Below are 14,958 nucleotides of genomic sequence, written 5' to 3' on the forward strand. Positions count from 1 at the left end.
GATCTTTTCAACACCATCATTGGTCTCTAAGTGCTAGCTGTGTCCACAACTCTTGGTAGAACCCATGGGATACTGCAGTGACAATACTAATTGCTCCCTGGCAGCACTAACAATCTAGCTGAATAGCTCACACCAATGCACCAACTTCAGTCACAGATGGCTAGATAAGACAGATAAAATCATGGACCAAGGAGAAGGAAATCCTCATTTCCTACCTCAGGCCCTTTCACAGGCTCATGGCTTGGATTACCTCAGACTCATCAAAAGAACTCAGGAAGTTTACACAGATAGGCACAGAGAGGTCGAGAAACCTATAAAAAGTCCACGACTGGCTGAGGGAATTGGATAGTATTCATAACCCACAACCCCAGCACCAAAACTCATGCTCTGCAGGAGCAGCAAACCATCCTCAAACATTTTTTTAGCAGGTGAGCAACATAATATAATCAGATTTGTACTTTCAAAGACCCCTCGGACAGCAAAAGCACAATGGACCATAGTGGGTAAAAATGGAGAAGAAAACTAGATTTTGAAAGATTATTATAGCCAAGGCAAGACAGGAAAACCTGGATTAGTGCTCTAGGACAAAGAAAGAAAGGGTTCATTTGCGTAAATCAGATGTAAGTAAACAAACAGAGAAAAAGTTAACAGCCACTCAATTACCAACATTTTTTTCAAGTGAAAAGTCTGATCTTTTACCTCAGACTCTCTTTGTAATTCTAGGAAATAAGCTTGCCCCCAGAATTAACAATGTATTCTCTTGGTAGAGAGATATAACCCATCTAAAAGACACAAAATGGCCACCAATGCCAGCAAAACTACCCAGTAATAGATATTAACACTCCTACTCAGTCAGTGTCTGGCCCTAAATGAAACAAGCATTACCCAGACAAAAGAATGCTCAGGTCTGAGAACCAAACCAGGAATATCCACAACCAAAGGCAACAAGCAGAATGGGACTTAGGTCTCTTTTGTAGTATGCAGAACAAGGCCTGGCACATAGCAGGCATCTGAGAAATAGCTGTTGAATGAACAAGTCAATCTCTTTTAGCCTGAGGCATCTCTAACTCCAGTGCTCTGGTTTGATGCTCAATAAGCAACTTTCCCTTTCACACAAAATAGGAACTGGACAAAGGAAAGGAGATTTGATAGCTGTGAGCTTTACTGTAAATAAATAGCTGGCGCTTGGCCTTGAGCATCGTTCTGTTTCTGGTTGATACCAGCCTGCTCTGAGGCACATCCATCCACACTGGTGGGTACCTGAGCAGGACTCTCGTGAAGTCATGAAGATGTGAATGCTGCCATATCCTGCAGCCCCCACAGTTTTCTCCTGAGTGACTACTGCCAGCTGGCCTTCCTCAGGCAGCTCCTTTTGGCTTAGTGAGTGGGCTCGTCAAGCACACAGCTGGACTGCCTACAGGTGAAGGTAAGAGAGCAGCATGGTCCAATGTGGTGGCCACTAGCCAAATGCAGCTACTGGCACCTGAAATGCGGTTGATCTGAATTGAAATGTTCAGTAAGTGTAAGACACTGGATTTTAAAGGCTTAGTACAAGAAAAAGAATATTAAAAAGCTCACCAAGAATTTCTATACTGATTACATGCTGAAATTATAGTGTTTTGGATATACTGAGTTAATAAAACATTATTAAAAGTTATTTCACCAGTTTCTTTTTACATGTTAAAATATAGATACTAGAAAAAGTTATATGTAGCTCGCATTATATTTCTCATGGATAATGAAGCCCATATGACTACGAAACTCCACCTTGACCTTGACATATTTTGTCTTCACTTGACTGAGGACTGACCTCCCACAGAGCCAGGGAACACCTTCAAAATCCTGAAATGTGGTCTTATATTTCCTTGCGAACACTGTCAGATGTTCTAGGAGTTCCATACACCATCTAATACCTATGTATTTTGATGATGAAGCTGTAAGCCAAAAAATATAATGATGTCACAGTTTCAAATAAATAGGAGCTGGGAAGCTTGTAGAATGTACTGTAAACTCATTAATCTGAAATTCTCCAGAAACACATAATTTCTCAATTTCTCTAAGTTTTAGAAATCTCCAAAAAGGTTCTCTGTAGTAAGATATGAACACGAGACTTTATGGTAACCCTTACTACCACCATTGCAATTTCTATGCAAAATAAACAGTGCTGTTAGAAAATACCTTCAGTTGTAATTAAGATGAAATTGAACTCAAATTTGGACCCAGCAGGAGAATCACACATCATCTTTTAGTTCTTTTGTTCATTTGTCCTGCCTGGAGAGGTTTGGGCAATGGCATGACTACACCCATGCTCTCCGGAGCAGAATTTTCTTGCTGGCTTCTGAAGGGATTCCTTTTCCTTGACTGTCCCCACTCATACTAGAAGTACCAAGGCCTTCAGAGGCTAAGTGACTTTCTCAAGGTAACTTGAGCAGCAAGAGGCTGAGGTAAGAATAAGAATTAGGTATTTTTAGTTCCTCCAGGAGAGGCAACTCATTGATTCAACTCCCAAGGATCATTTGTCATTTTCCACCTTTTGGGATTCAATTGGACCAGGCCAACCTAACATTTGCTTTCTGGGTCAGAAATGTAACTACTGTAACCTGAACAACAGAGCCCTCCATGATACAGATACAACACAGAACCAAAATACTTACTTGGGGAACTGGCAGAGACCCGCTTCCTGGTCAGGCCCTCCTGGCTGGCCTTGTCTGAAGCTGAAGAGCCCCTCGTCTGGACATGCCTCTTTCCTGGGCTCTCCTCGGGTTCTGGTGACTTCTCCATTCCATGGAAATACTTCATGTGATAGTGCAACAGTTTGGCTTTGCGGAAAAATTTTAAACAGTCCACAACCTTGCACCTAAACTTGTGATCTAGGTCAATGGCTGGTGCCTTAGATGCCACAAAGTCATCTTTTTTCTTAAAAGTATTTGTTACTGAAAAACAAAAACAAAAACAAAAACATAACAAAGATCTCTCATGCTTATCCAGTTATTACAATACCTGCAGTAACACATGGCACGAGAAAGTGAAAGAGTGGCCTGAGCCATCAATCAGACTGCCACTGCCTCCCCAGATTACTGTTCAGAGAGAATGAATATGACTTCAGGATAAATCACAGAGACTCAACCGTGACTCATCTTTTCAAAGAGAAGATCAACATGGTTTGGTTTGGTTAAGTAGCTATTAAGTTCTCAGGGTTTCAAACTTTGGAGGAAGAACAGGGGGAAAAAAACCATACAGCACTTGTTATTCCTGAGTTGGAACAGACTCGGACTTACCACCATCCTAATACCTGTGCGGACAGAACTAGGGAGTACCTGGTAAGACTCTTCACAAAACCTAAGGGATCTTAGAATGGTTTCCACACAAGGAGAATGTAACCATTGTAAAGGTTTTAGTATTGAGGTTTTTTTGAGATTTCACCATCAGCTGCTCTGTTTGAACAAAAGGACTCAGAGCCTATTTAAAAAAAAATTAGACAACCAACTGAATGGAGCTGGAAGGTATGAGGAGAACTCAGGGCTCAACAATCAAATTCAAAAAGATAAAAATGTCTGACCCCACACCCCAAACCAAATAAACATAAGACAATGGTCTGTCATGAATCAATGACAAAAAGTAAAGCTGTTACAAGAAATTCAAGTGTGTTAGAAACTCAATTTACTGAAGACTCTCTCCACAATGGCCTCACCCCAAGGAGAGCAAGTGCCTTCAGCACCAAATTACTCCTACTCTACAGATCATCCCCCAAGAATATCCTGAACAGACCTTTCTAGAATGAATCAAACTTTTACTAAATGCAATGATACAATTTCTATTAGAAGCAGACAGTGTGCTGAACCTTTGGTAAATACTATGATTACTTTTCCAAGTATCATTCCATAGCAGAAGGAATAAAAAAATTCTTAAACTCAATCTAAATCACACTCTACATTCCAAAAATCAGCACTAGGATGTGATTATGAAACTGGCAATCTTTATAATCTGACGGATGCTGTTACATAGGCCATTTAAACAACTAAAAATTATATACATACATATACACGTCCTAAAGCAGAATGCCTTAAAAGCACTTTTTGTCCTTGACATGAGACATTAAGAAAGAGGTTCAAATCAGTCAGAGATGCAGTTAAGAAAAGAACAAGTAACATGAAATGAAATGGAAGAATGCATACTTCTCCGACAAACAACTGTACTTAAAAAGCATGTCAGTGGAGAAATTCAAAACTCAAATCTCCAATACATCCTAAAATTCTTAAAAGAAAATAACAAGTGATTTCTCTAGAACTTCGTCCTCTTGGGCCTATTAAGTTGAACCAGAGGAATTTGCCATTTGGATAGGCTGAGAAAGATAAAAATTGGCCATTTCATATGATTCAACCTAGTAATTCCTTTTCCATTTGACAGTCTTTCAAAAATCATTACAAATAACTCCACTTACCACCAAGTAAACACTAAGGTCCAAGGTCAGAGAGCATCAACACTGCCTGCTACCTCCTCAGCAATCAAGTTCAGCTCCAGTAAACTCAGCCATCCTTTTGGCTTGTATGTGAAGCCTTGTTTGTGATAAACTTATTTATAGTGGAAAAGAAGAATGCCAAAATATGAATTAAAAAAAATAGTAAGAGCTGAAAATGAGAACTTTGAACCAATTCCATGAAGAACTACCATTCTCTCTATTCAAAAATTTTGCACCCTTGTGTACATAAACTGGTTATTTGCATAAGCCAAGAAAGGACTGTGGTTACAAGTGTGAGCTCTGTAGGAACAACCTGGTTTAAATCCTGGCTCCTCTGCCTACTCCTCCTGCTTCAGTTTCCTCATGTGCAAGATGGAGATAATAATGCTAATTACTTTACTGAGTTTTGAGAATTAAATTAGTTCTGTATAAAGATCCTAGTGCCTGGTACATAGTAAGTACTCAATATATACTGGCTCTTATTACTATATAGTATCATGTTGGACTTATGAGCAAATGGGACTCATGAACAGCTTTTCAGGAGTTAACCTGCTCATAAGCCAAAGAGCAGAAGTCCCCACAACTCCCAGACTCACAGCATGCTCAGGCCAGAGGCAGTAAGATATAACTGGAAACAGCCCAACTCTAAATCCCAGCTCTACCCTACATTAGCTACATGAATAAACTGTCCACATTTTTAAACTATCGTGTTTATCTGGTTTCTCATCTATAAAAGGGAATAATACCACCTAATTCAAAGAGTTGGAGAGAGGGTCATTGTGTATGTACTTGGCACAAAGCAGGCCATTTCAAATATAAAATATACCTTAGGAAACAGGCTTATGTCATTTATGGAAAATGGCTAGAAACAGCTATTATAGTTATCAACCAAAGTGAAAAATTCCTTCATTCAGCCCTTACAAGCTCTGGCTGAGGGCACATCACTGTGTAAGCACTCGGGTTTATTTACATCTTTCTAAACATGTGAAATCTAAAACCAATCAATAAGATTCCTAGGATTACCACCTTTCAGGACATGTTACTTTTACTAACACAATCAAAGTTTTTTCTTTTATAATCACATTATATGTTGTAGGATAGTCCCAAGCTTGGTCTATCAAAATTCTGAATTTGTGTTGTTTGTATTTTTAAAATATGAATTAAACTGCATTTCCATTTTCCCAAATAGTTTTGGCAAACTGTATTACAACATATAGTTTGAAGTTACATTTATCCCTAATAAAGTCCATCAGATTATTTATTTAGTCCAAGAATTTTAAAACTCTAATTCTATAATCCTATATATTCTTAGGTCTTTATCCAAGTTGATAAAGATCCAGTAGAACAGAGTTGAAGATGGCCTTCTGAATAGCCTTCAGGCTGGCACCAATTGAGTCTGCAGTCTGTGGTAGAGTTGCCTGAGCCAATTCAATTTCATCTATGCAGATTACCAATACACTCATATCTATCTCCTCTCGTACATACATAGATTTCAAGAGAGATGTTGTCAAATTACCTGCTGAAATAAAGATATACCTGGTCTGATAGTGCTATAGACCCCCAAAACTTCTATGTTGAAACCTAATCCCCACATGATGGTATTTGAAGGTAGGGCTTTTGGGAGGTGATTAGGTCATGAAGGCAGAGCTCTCATAAATGGGATTACTGCCCTTATAAACAAGACCCCAAAGCCCCCTGTGCCCGTTCTGCCCTGTGAGGTTACTACAGTGAGAAGTCAGCCATCATTGAACTATGAAGTAGGCCCTCACAAGTCACTGAATCTCCTGGCACATTGATCTTAAACTTCCCAGACTCCAAAACCGTGAGAAATAAATTTCTGTTGTTTATAAGCCACCCAGTCTATGGTATTCTGTTAAAGCAGGTCAAATGCATGAACACAGATAGTCAACCAATTCAGTAAGCTTCTCAAAAAGAAGTTTAATTGGGCAGGATAAAAACTCCTCCCCCCAAAAAGTAAAACCCTTTATTCCTCACAATTAAGCAGAAGGTAGGAATAGCTGGACCTCCATTAAACAAGTTTGGCACTCAGGTGGGCCACCTGCATCTGAGAGTCAGTACTAGGATCACAGAGGTTCAGGTGAACAAAGAAACTCCCCAGGAGAGAAGACACTGCCAGGAGTCACTGTCACAAAGTCCTTGGCCAAATCAAGAGCTTTTTCCAAGATAGCAACATCAATAAGACATAATAAGTTGTTCTTTTTTATCTGAAGGAATAAAAACTAGAAGATCAAAGATTTGAGAATTATAAATCTAAAACCATGGAAATTCAGGAAATAAGATTCCCCCATAAACTCAACTTAGTGAGGTATAAGCCCTATTGATTATAAGCCTATTGGCAATCTACCTTGCAGTGTTGGGGAAAAAACAACACAAGCATCACGGCAGACAAGATGCAAACAGGGTATAAATCAGCTATGGACAACAGTCTGTGACAAAACCTGATAAATTACACAATTAAGTACAATTTCAGACCCACGTACTGAAAAGTAAATTTAAAATACTAAATAATAATAATAAAAGTTATGCTAATGTTTTAATCATTAGAAAATATTTAGAACATGTTAGAATAAAATGAAACATCAGCAAAAAAAGATTTATAAAGACTCTAAGACTTATGTGATTTTTCATGAACGTCTTGCAAATTGTAGTGTTTTATTTTTGAACCTAACAAATTTTCAGTGATATGAAAAATTTTACTTTCCAGACTTCATAATTTTATCCTACTTTTCCCGCATGACAACCAAAATGAGCCCTCCTTATGCACAATGAAAACTGCCAGTTCAGCCAGGGCAGGCCACCTTGTTCCCTGTTTGGCATGCCTCTCCCACATAACCAAACCCTGTTCATCCTTCAAATGCCACCTGCTTGGACAATGCTTTTTCCTTGGGTACTCAGGCAAAAAAGATTCTGCCCTCCTTCCCTGAGTTCCCATAAGTACATCTTGGAAAAGAAATCTTGTAGTCTTTGTCCCTTTCTATCTCTATTACAGTTGGTTCTGTTCCTTAGTTATTCTAAAATGTTGAAATGGGGAATGTGCTACAGTCTCCACTTCTCTTAACGGTACTTAGATATCTTAGCGTACTACTATATAAAAAAAAGAGCCTCTCTAAGACTGTTTCCTCATCATTAAATCGGAATAAAAATACTTATCTCCTGTTCACCATGTAAGAACTTATTCACTATGTAAGAATTTGTTCACCATGTAAGAACTTGTTCGTTATGCTTCAGAATATTGGAGACTGATGAGAATTAGGCTTGGGGTGGATTAATGATTGTGCATTGAGCATTGACTCCCCTATACAGAATTCAATAAATATGAGAGATGCCCTCTCAAAAAAAAAAAAAATACTTATCTCACAGGATCCTACATTTCCGTGAATGATAACAAGAAAGAAAACCATCATTAATTGTTAACAGTATACTGGAATGTTAGTTGTTGTCTAGTCATCAATGACCTCATAGCTTCCTGTTTAACACAATCAAAGTTATGCACAGTCCCAGCCAGGAATCCATGTATCAGTGGCACAACCTGCAAAATTTTAGCATCTAATTGCCCTAACCTACAAAACAATCACTGAGGTGTGATTGGTTAATTAATAAAAGCACAACACGAACAGTAAAATGATACAACCAGCAAAAAATGTACATTTTGAAAGGAAGAATTTAAAAATAAAATATGCGCAGCCTAACTACACCAAAGAAAACACACAAAAGAAATAGTATGAGCAAACATAAAATTATGTGAAACAGTAATATATAAATTATAGATTACCTTCTAGAGTTGTAGGAATGTAAACAATGGCAACCTTTCAGTTGCCATTTCAGGTAAAAAAAAATCCACCTTTTTCTATTTTTCCATGTTTTCTAACAAGGTATAATAGCCACATAATTTTCACAGTAGAAAGAACACAATACTTTTATATTTTTATATTATACTCCTCCCTAGAACAATGTTCCCAAGACACAAGAAACATGACAGAAGCATGGCCAATAAACTAGGAGAACCACTGGTTGTCAAAAGGGCCTGGTGAGCCACAGTCTACATAAATCCCATGTCTCGCACACAGGTATTTATTTTCCACTGGGAGGGCACTTCATGTGGAACTTATGTCACTGATGGCACCAGCTAAGTGACATCATCCACTCTTGGGATACTATGGTCCTTTGTCACCATGGAAGCAATTACTAGGAGACAATGGGCAGAAAATGTGTAAATTAAATCCTGGAGGGAGCCTGTCTCAAAAGTTAAGGGTAATTCTTAGGGTAGAGGGTAAACTATTGAAACCAATTTATTCCTGTTTTAGAAAGCAGTATGGAAATCAATATTTGCAAGTAGTTATGGTATTAACATTTAAATGCTCTGTGTTTTTAACAGATTTTTGTTTCAAAGCAACAAAAAGCAATGAAAGAGAAATATGAAAAGATTTAAATATTCACAGCAAGTCCAGTCAAATGCTTAGAATAAAGAAAAAAAACATTCAAAATGTCCATAAACGAAGGAGCGATTAAACAAAACGATAGGAAGTCTGAAGTATGTTAAATCTAATCAGTCATTTAAAAGGATAAAGTATCCTATACACTAACGATGAACTAGCAGAAAGAGAAAACAGGAAAACTGCATTCACAATTGCATCAAAAAGAATAAAATACCTAGGAATAAACCTAACCAAGGAAGTGAAACACCTATACCATGAAAACTACAAGACACTCCTTAGAGAAATTAAACAGGACACTAATAAATGGAAATTCATCCCACGCTCTTAGATAGGAAGAATTAATAATGTCAAAATGGCCATCCTGCCTAAAGCAATCTACAGATTCAATGCAATCCCTATCAAAATACCAACAGCATTCTTCAACAAACTGGAACAAACAGTTCTAAAATTCATATGGAACCACCTAAGACCCCGAATAGCCAAAGCAATCCTGAGAAGGAAGAATAAAGCAGGGGGAATCTCACATCCCAAATCCAAGCTCTCCTACAAAGCCACAGTAATCAAGACAATTTAGTACTGGCACAAGAACAGACCCATAGACCAGTGGAACAGAATACAGAGCCCAGATATACACCCAAGCATATATGGTCAATCAATATACAATAAAGGAGCCATGTATATACAGTGGGTAAGTGACAGCCTCTTCAAGAGCAGGTATTGGCAAAACTGCACAGCTACAAGCAAGAGAATGAAACTGGATTGCTGTCTAACTCCATACACAAAACTAAACTCAAAATGGATCAGAGACATGAATGTAAGTCAGGAAACTATAAAACTCTTAGAAGAAAACAATCCTGAACTCTCTTGAATATAAACATGAACAACAGTTTCATGAAAGTTCTCTCCACGGGCAAGGGAAAGAAAAGTAAAAACGAAAAAGTGGGACTATAGCAAACTGAAAAGCTTCTGTACAGCCAACGACACCATCAGTAGAACAAAAAGGCATCCTACAGTATGGGAGAATATATTCATAAATGACAGATCCGATAAAGGGTTGACATCGAAAAGAGCTCATGCACCTCAACAAACAAAATGCAAAAAATCCAATTAAAAAATGGGCAGAGGAGCTGAACAGACACTTCTCCAAAGAAGAAATTCAGATGGCCAACAGGCACATGAAAAGATGCTCCACATTGCTAATGATCAGAGAAATGCGATTTAAAACACAATGAGATATCGCCTCACACCAGTGAGGATGGCCCCACCCAAAAGACAAGCAACAACAAATGTTGGCAAGGATGTGGAGAAAGGGGAATGGAGGTTCCTTAAAGAACTAAAAATAGAAATACTATTTCACCCAGGAATTCCACTCCGAGGAATTTATCCTAAGAATCCAGGAGCCCAGTTTGAAAAAGACATATGCACCCCGATGTTTATCGCAGCACTATTTACAATAGCCAAGAAATGGAAGCAACCTAAGTGTCCATCAGTAGATGAATGGATAAAGAAAAGGTGGTACATATACACAATGGAATACTATGCAGCCATAAGAAGAAAATAAATCCCAACATATGCAACAACATGGATGGAGCTAGAGGGTGAAATAAGCCAGGTGGAAAAAGACAAGTATCAAATGATTTCACTCATCTGTGGAGTATAAGAACAAAGACAAAAACTGAAGGAACAAAACAGCAGCAGACTCACAGAACCTCAGAATGGACTAACAGTTACCAAAGGGAAAGGAATTGAGGAGGATGGGTGGGAAGGGAGGGATAAGGGGAAAAAAGGGGCATTACTATTAGCAGACATAATGTTGGGGGGGCACGGGGAGGGCTGTACAACACAGAGAAGACAAGTAGTGATTCTATACCATCTTACTACGCTAACAGACAGTGACTGTAATGGGATATTTGAGGGGGCTTGTTGATGGGGGAAATCTAGTAAACATAATGTTCCTCATGTAATTGTAGATTAATGATAACAAAAAAAATTAAGTTAAATTAAAAAACTACCTAAGAACAAAATCCCTGTAGCCAGATGGCTTCACTGCTTAATTTTATCAAACATTTAGTGAAGACCTAATACACATCCTCCTTAAAGTTTTCCAAAAAGTAAAAGAGGGAATACTTCCAAACTGATTCTAGAAGGCCAGCATCACTCTTACACCAAAACTAGGCAAAGACACCACAAAAAAAGAAAATTATAGACCAATATCCCTGATGAACATAGATGTAAAAACAACAAAATATTTGCAACTTGGATTCAAAAATATATCAAAAAATTATCTACCATGATCAAGTAGAATTTATTCCAGTGAAGCAAGTAGGGTACAATATTAAAAAATCCATCAATGTCATCCACCACATCAACAAAAGGACAAAAACCACATGATCATCTCCATAGAGGCCGAAAAAGCATTTGACAAAATTCAGGATCCATTCATGATAAAAACTGTCAACAAAATGGGTATAGGGGGCAAGTACCTCAATATACTAAAGGCCATATATGACAAACCCACAGCTAACATTATACTTAACAGCAAGAAGAAGCCTTTCCTTTAAGATTGGGAACAAGACAAGGATGCCCACTCTCCCAACTTCTATTCAACATTGTACTGGAGGTCCTTACCCCAGCAATTAGACAACACAAAGAAATAAAGGGCATCCAGATTGGTAAGGAAGAAGTTAAACTGTCCCTGTTTGCAGATGACATGATATTGCACATAAAAAACCCTAAAGAATCCACTCCAAAAGTATTAAATCTAATATCTGAATTCAGCAAAGTTGCAGGATACAAAATTAATACACAGAAATCTGTTGCATTCCTGTACACTAACGATGAACTACCAGAGAGATAAATCAGAAAAACAATTCCATTCACAACTGCATCAAAAAGAATAAAACACCTTGGAATAAACCTAACCAAGGAAGTGAAAAACCTATACTTTGAAAGCTACAAGATACTCATGACAGAAACTAAAGATGATATCAATAAATGGAAACACATTCCATGCTCATGGAGAGGAAGAATTAATACTGTCAAAATGGCCATCCTGCCTAAAGCAATCTACAGATTCAATGCAATTCCTATCAAAATACCAACATCATTCTTCAATGAACTGAGCAAATCATTCTAGAATTCATACAGAAACACAAAAGACCCCGAATAGTCAAAGCAATCCTGAGAAGGAAGAATAAAGCTGGGAGAATTATGCTCCCCAACTTCAAGCTCTACTACAAAGCCAAAGTAATCCACACAATTTGGTACTGGCACAAGAACAGAACAATAGACCAATGGAAAAGACAAGAGAGCCCAGATATAAAACAAGCCATATACGGTCAATTAATAAATGATAAAGGAGCCAAGGACATACAATGGGGAATGACAGCCTCTTCAATAACTGCACTTGGCAAGACTGGACAGCTACATGCAAGTAAATGAAACTGGATTATTGTTTAACCCCGTACACAAAAGGAATCTCAAAATGGATCAAAGACCTCAATAGAAGTCATGAAACCATAAAACTCTTAGAAGACAAAATAGGCAAAAATCTCTTAAATATAAACATGAGCAACTTCTTCATGAATGCATCTCATCGAGCAAGTGAAACAAAAGCAAAAATGAACAAATGGGACTACATCATGCTAAAAAGCTTCTGTATAGCAAAGAACACCCATCAGCAGAACAAAAAGGCATCCTGCAGTATGGGAGAATATATTTATAATCAACATATCTGACAAGGGGTTAACATCAAAAATATATAAAGAACTCACACACCTCAACACCCAAAGAGCAAATAACCCAATTAAAAAAATGGGCGGGGGACATGAAGAGACAATTCCCCAAAGAAGAAATTCAGATGGCCAAGAGGCATATGAAAAGATGCTCCACATCACTAATCATCAGGGAAATACAAATTAAAACCACAATGAGGTATCACCTCAAACTAGTAAGGATGGCCAGCATCGAAAAGACTAAGAACAACAAATGCTGGCGAGGATACCAAGAAAGGGGAACCCTCCTACACTGCTGGTGGGAATGTAAGCTAGTTCAACCATTGTGGAAAGCAATATGAGGGTTCCTCAAAAAACTAAAAATAGAAATACGATTTGACCCAGGAATCCCACTCTTTGGAATTTACCCAAAGAATACAAGTTCTCAGATTCAAAAAGATACATGCACCCCCATGTTTATCACAGCACTATTTACAATAGTCAAGAAATGGAAGCAACCTAAGTGTCCATCAGTAGATGAATGGATAAAGAAGATGTACATATACACAATGGAATACTATTCAGCCATAAGAAACAAATCCTACCATTTGCAACAACATGGATGGAGCTGGAGGATATTATGCTCAGTGAAATAAGCCAGGCAGAGACAGACAAGTGCCAAATGATTTTCCTCGTTTGTGGAGTATAACAACGAAGCAAAACTGAAGGAACAAAACAGCAGCAGACTTACAGACTCCAAGAAGGGACTTGCAGTTACCAAAGGGGAGGGGAGAAGGGTGGGGAGGGAGGGAGAAAGGGATTGAGGGGTAGTATGTTTAGCATACATGGTGTGATGGGTCACGGGGAAAACAGTGTAGCACAGAGAAGGCAAACAGTGAATCTGTGGCATCTTACTACTCTGATGAACAGTGACTGCAATGGGGTATGGGTGGGGACTTGATAATATGGGAAAATGTAGTAACCACATTGTTTTTTCATGTGAAACCTTCATAAAAGTGTGTATCAATGATACCTTAATAAAAAAAGACATATGCACCCCTGTATTTATTGCAGCACTTTTACAATAGCCAAGAATGGAAGCAACCTAAGTGTCCATCAGTAGATGAATGGATAAAGAAGATGTGGCGGGGCGGAGCCAGGATGGCGGCGTGAGTAGAGCAGTGGAAATCTCCTCCCAAAAACACATAGAGCTATGAAAATATAACAAAGAAAAATCTTCCTAAAATAGAGACCACAGGACACAGGACAACATCCAGACCACATCCACACCTGCAAGAACCCAGCGCCTTGTGAAGGGGGGCTCCACCATTTTGGAGGAACAGCCCCAGCCAGGCCAAGCCCACAGCAATAGCGGAGATAAACCCCAAAGCAACTGGGCAGGAAGCAGAAGCCCTGTCTGTGCACAGCTGTCCAGCACAAGCAACTAGAGGTCGCTATTCTCCCAGGAAAAGGCTACAAACCAACAAGAAGGGAAGCTCTTCCAGCGGTCACTTGTACCAGCTCTGCAAACTATATCTATCACCATGAAAAGGCAAAACTACAGGCAGACAAAGATCACAGAGACAACACCTGAGAAGGAGACAGACCTAACTAGTCCTCCTGAAAAAGAATTCAAAATAAAAATCATAAACATACTGACAGAGATGCAGAGAAAAATGCAAGAGCAATGGGATGAGATGCAGAGAAAAATGCAAGAGCAGTGGGATGAGATGCAGAGAAAAATGCAAGAGCAGTGGGATGAAGTCCGGAAGGAGATCACAGATGTCAGGAAAGAGATCACAGAAGTGAAACAATCCCTGGAAGGATTTATAAGCAGAATGGATAAGATGCAAGAGGCCATTGAAGGAACAGAAGCCAGAGAACAGGAACGTATAGAAGCTGACATAGAGAGAGATAAAAGGATCTCCAGGAATGAAACAACACTAAGAGAAATATGTGACCATTACAAAAGGAATAATATTCGTATTATAGGGATACGAGAAGAGGAAGAAAGAGGAAAAGGGATAGAAAGTGTCTTTGAAGAAATAATTGCTGAAAACTTCCCCAAACTGGGGGAGAAAATAATCGAACAGACCATGGAATTACACAGAACCCCCAACAGAAAGGATCCAAGGAGGACAACACCAAGACACATAGTAATTAAAATGGCAAGGATCAAGGACAAGGAAAGAGTTTTAAAGGCAGCTAGAGAGAAAAAGGTCACCTATAAAGGAAAACCAATAAGGCTAACTTCAGACTTCTCAACAGAAACCCTACAGGCCAGAAGAGAATGGCATGATATACTTAATGCAATGAAACAGAAGGGCCT

At 38.6% G+C, this 14,958-nt stretch overlaps 1 protein-coding gene across 6 annotated transcripts in view; it reads right to left on the reverse strand.

Moving 5' to 3' along the window:
- PHF20 (PHD finger protein 20) overlaps positions 1–14,958 on the reverse strand; it is a 164,030-nt gene that overhangs the window by 50,810 nt on the left and 98,262 nt on the right. For all 6 annotated transcript variants that reach the window (XM_073236666.1, XM_073236663.1, XM_037012865.2 and 3 more), the window contains one exon: positions 2,655–2,933. In XM_073236666.1, the coding sequence (XP_073092767.1) occupies positions 2,655–2,933 (279 nt within the window). The remainder of the gene's footprint in view (positions 1–2,654; positions 2,934–14,958) is intronic.

The sequence above is a fragment of the Manis javanica genome, chromosome 5 (genome assembly GCF_040802235.1).
Source record: "Manis javanica isolate MJ-LG chromosome 5, MJ_LKY, whole genome shotgun sequence".
Classification (NCBI taxonomy): domain Eukaryota; kingdom Metazoa; phylum Chordata; class Mammalia; order Pholidota; family Manidae; genus Manis; species Manis javanica.